This window comes from Nyctereutes procyonoides, unplaced genomic scaffold (genome assembly GCF_905146905.1).
Source record: "Nyctereutes procyonoides isolate TBG_1078 unplaced genomic scaffold, NYPRO_anot_genome, whole genome shotgun sequence".
Lineage (NCBI taxonomy): Eukaryota > Metazoa > Chordata > Mammalia > Carnivora > Canidae > Nyctereutes > Nyctereutes procyonoides.
This window is the reverse complement of record NW_026575140.1, coordinates 79,771,007-79,774,633: the sequence shown is the minus strand read 5'-3', so window position 1 is coordinate 79,774,633 and position 3,627 is coordinate 79,771,007. Positions and strand designations below refer to the sequence as shown.

General features: G+C 40.9%; 1 protein-coding gene across 1 annotated transcript; it reads left to right on the top strand.

The window, feature by feature from the left end:
• The first annotated feature begins 2,432 nt into the window (after nt 1–2,432).
• LOC129497539 (olfactory receptor 8B12-like) lies at nt 2,433–3,377 on the top strand. Its single transcript, XM_055306480.1, has one exon. The coding sequence runs from the start codon at nt 2,442–2,444 to the stop codon at nt 3,375–3,377; it is 936 nt and encodes a 311-aa protein (XP_055162455.1). The 5' UTR covers nt 2,433–2,441.
• Nucleotides 3,378–3,627: the final 250 nt, after the last annotated feature.

Here is a 3,627-nt window from a genome sequence, read left to right as displayed (position 1 = left end):
TACCCCTGAAACTAATAATACACTATAGGTTAACTAAATTGAATTTAAATAAAGAACTAGGGGGGACCTGGGTGGCTCAGTGGTTGAGCATCTACCTTTGGCTCAGGTAATAATCCGGGGATTCTGGGATTGAGTCTTGCATCAGGCTCCTGGCAGGGAGGCTGCTTCTCCCTCTGCCTGTGTCTCTGCCTCTGTCTCTCACGAATAAATAAATAAAAATTTGAAAAAATAAATAATTAAAATAAAATCCTGGAACATTGAAAAAAATAAATTTAACAGTAACTATGGTGCAGACACATATTACTGAAAGATGAATTTAATACTATCTACTTTCTCGGGAGCTAATCAAAGCTATTTCACATGAAGGCCAGTCAGATGTCAAGTCTTCTCTCTGGCTAGTTTTGTGTTTCTTATTGAAGCTGGGAATCCTATGATATGTAGGGATTTATTTGGGACTGTACTTGTGTAACTTTGATGGTCTACTAGAAATCTGAGAGTCAATGCACATGCATGAGACATATATACTAAGGCGTTTTACTGTACGTAAAATCTTCAGATGCTCTGTGATGCTGTATTTATAATGTATAGTTTAAGTTAGAAACAAATATAAGAAGAAATCCATTTTAGAGATTCCAGCTTGGGAAAGGCAACAGTACTGCACAAGTGGAAAAGACGAAACAGCTTTTTTTGTTCTCTGCTGTATTGGAGCAAATCATCAGGTAACATGACTTTAGAGAAGCCCTGTTTAAGATACATTTGGAAATGAGGTTGCCATGGCAACTGTCTCTGAAGTAACAAAATCCCCCTAGAGCTTTCAGAGAACCCTCAACTTCTCTGTACTTGGTTCTCAAGGAGAGCTTAATTTCATTCATTTTAATGAATTGTTTTCCTCCGTTTGTAACATTTGTTCAGTGGGATTGAGAACAAGGATTGGGATTATTGGAGTTATTCTGGGACATTTGAATTCTAAGTGTAAATCAAAAGATGAGGCATTGTCATTGCTGAGTCTTAGTTGGGGCTGAACGAGTCCTCATGGATATGTGTGCACATGCAAACACACACAGGTGTGCGTCCAGTGGTTTTAGTAGAACTTTTCTGGAGGAAAATGGACTTCTCTGCCTTTGTGTTTTGACATCATAACTTCTGTAAGAGGACTTTTGTCATTAACCAGGACAAAAACCTATTTAACCCACTGGCACGCTGGAGCTCAAATTTCCCCAAATCAGGATTTCTTTTTTTGGTATAAAATCTGTCCTCCTTAATATTAAGGGCCCCTGGTAAGAGGCCCTTGAGTGCAAGTTGCCACGCAAAACTTTATTAGTCTCTGTATGAATGAGATCACCTCTTGAAAACTATTTTGACAATGTGTGCAGCAGTGGTAGTAGCCAGGAGTGGTGTCTGAAGGCAAAATCAGAGGTTGTTAGTAATATACATTAAATGCCTTGTGTTTGCAAGCTCAACAAGCTTCCTGTCTAATATATAAGGCTGTTGTGAGGAATAAACAAGGTACTAATTTTTTGTGCATTGCTTTGGATTCTTCATATGAGGGTACTGGATCAATACAGTGTTTGATACACAGTAAGGGCTCAATAACAAGGCAGGAATTACTATTTTTCCCATGGCACTTTGCTATAATTAATAGCTTAAAAAGATGTAATCACTATGAAAAATGTAACCACAGGTCATTAAAAGCCACATCAAGCATTATCAAATGCATAAGCAAACATTTCTTCTTCCTTAGGGAAGAGAGTCTCTGGAGCAGTGATCCTGAGGGAGTCCCTACAACTACGTCACGGAGATCTCTAATCCCAGAATAAAACTCTTTCTTCTCCTGTTATCCATGGGCATTAGGAAAGGATGCTGTCTCATGCCTGGAATTTGGACAAGAGACTTGGGACAAAGCCACACTCAGAGATCAAGTTCTTGAGCTCAGCAAAACAATTAGAGGTTTTGATCCTCCAAGCAGAGGATCTGAGAGTAGAAGTAGCAGCAGAGGGTCTGAGCTCTGAGTTGTCACTTTCTGTTCACTGGGGCCATCTGAGTGTCCATGAAAGAGTTAGATGAGAGCCAATGGAGAAGAGCACTGTGACTGCAAGCAGAAGCAGGGTGAGTGTCTGTCTGACCTGGTCTGTCCTGTAGCAGAGGGGGTAAAAGCTCAAGCCCAGGAGCAAGATCACCCAAGTTCACCTTCTATTGTCACTCAGCAACATTGGGACTTGTGCAAGTCCCTCAGGTTCAGTGTCCTCCTCTGTGAACTGGGGATAATCATAATGCCACATGGCACTTAGGACAGTGTCCATCCCATAGTTAGTACTCAGTGAACCTTCCCATCTGTGTCTTCTCCACACCCCCCCGCCCCCCCCCCGCACTTGCATGGCGTGTAGCCTCTCTCTGTCTCAGTGACTTGTTTCTTTCTCCCCTACAGACCCTCCTAGAGGACAATGGCTGCAGATAACGCCTCCTCTGTGACAGAGTTTATCCTGGCAGGCTTAACAGATGAGCCGGAACTCCAGATGCCCCTCTTCTTCCTGTTCCTAGGTTTTTATGTGGTCACCGTGGTGGGGAATCTGGGCCTCATAACTCTGATAGGGCTGAATTCTCACCTTCATATTCCCATGTACTTCTTCCTCCTCAACTTGTCCTTCATAGATTTTAGTTTCTCTACTGCCATCATCCCCAAAATGCTAATGAGTTTTGTCTCCAAGAAAAACATCATTTCCTATGCAGGGTGTATGACTCAGCTCTTTTTCTTTTGTTTTTTTGTCTTTTCTGAATCCTATATCTTGTCAGCAATGGCATATGACCGCTATGTCGCCATCTGTAAACCACTGCTGTACACGGTCACCATGTCTCATCAGGTGTGTTTACTCCTTTTGTTGGGTGTCTATGGGATGGGGGTGTTTGGGGCTGTGGCCCATACAGGAAATATATTATTTCTGACCTTTTGTGCTGACAACCTTGTCAATCACTACATGTGTGATATCATTCCGCTCCTTGAGCTCTCCTGCAACAGCTCTTACATAAATTTGCTGGTGGTCTTCATTGTTGTGACCATTGGCATTGGGGTGCCTATTGCTGCCATTTTCATCTCTTATGGTTTCATTATTTCCAGCATTTTCCATATTAGCTCCACTGAAGGAAGGTCCAAAGCCTTTAGTACCTGCAGCTCTCACATAATTGCTGTTTCTCTCTTCTTTGGATCAGGAGCTTTCATGTACCTCAAACCACCTTCTATTTTACCCCTTGACCAGGGGAAAATGTCTTCCTTGTTCTACACCATTCTTGTGCCAATGTTCAACCCATTAATCTATAGTCTAAGGAATAAGGATGTCAAATTTGCTCTGAGGAAAACCTTGGGCAGAATAACCTTCTCTTGAAAAAAATATTAGACATTGAGATAAGAGATCCAAGGATTTTTGTATTGTAGTGTTTTTATAATTATTACTAATTGTTATTATTACTTTTCAATGAGGAATCTAAGCTCCAGTGTTTTCTTTTTATGCTATATGGCAGAGGAAATTTTAACTTTCTTAAATGGATTTGTTCTCCCTTACTCAAATCCTCCAATTCTTCCTTCTTTATTTTATGAAAAATAATTGCTACAATTACAGAATATTCAACATTGAA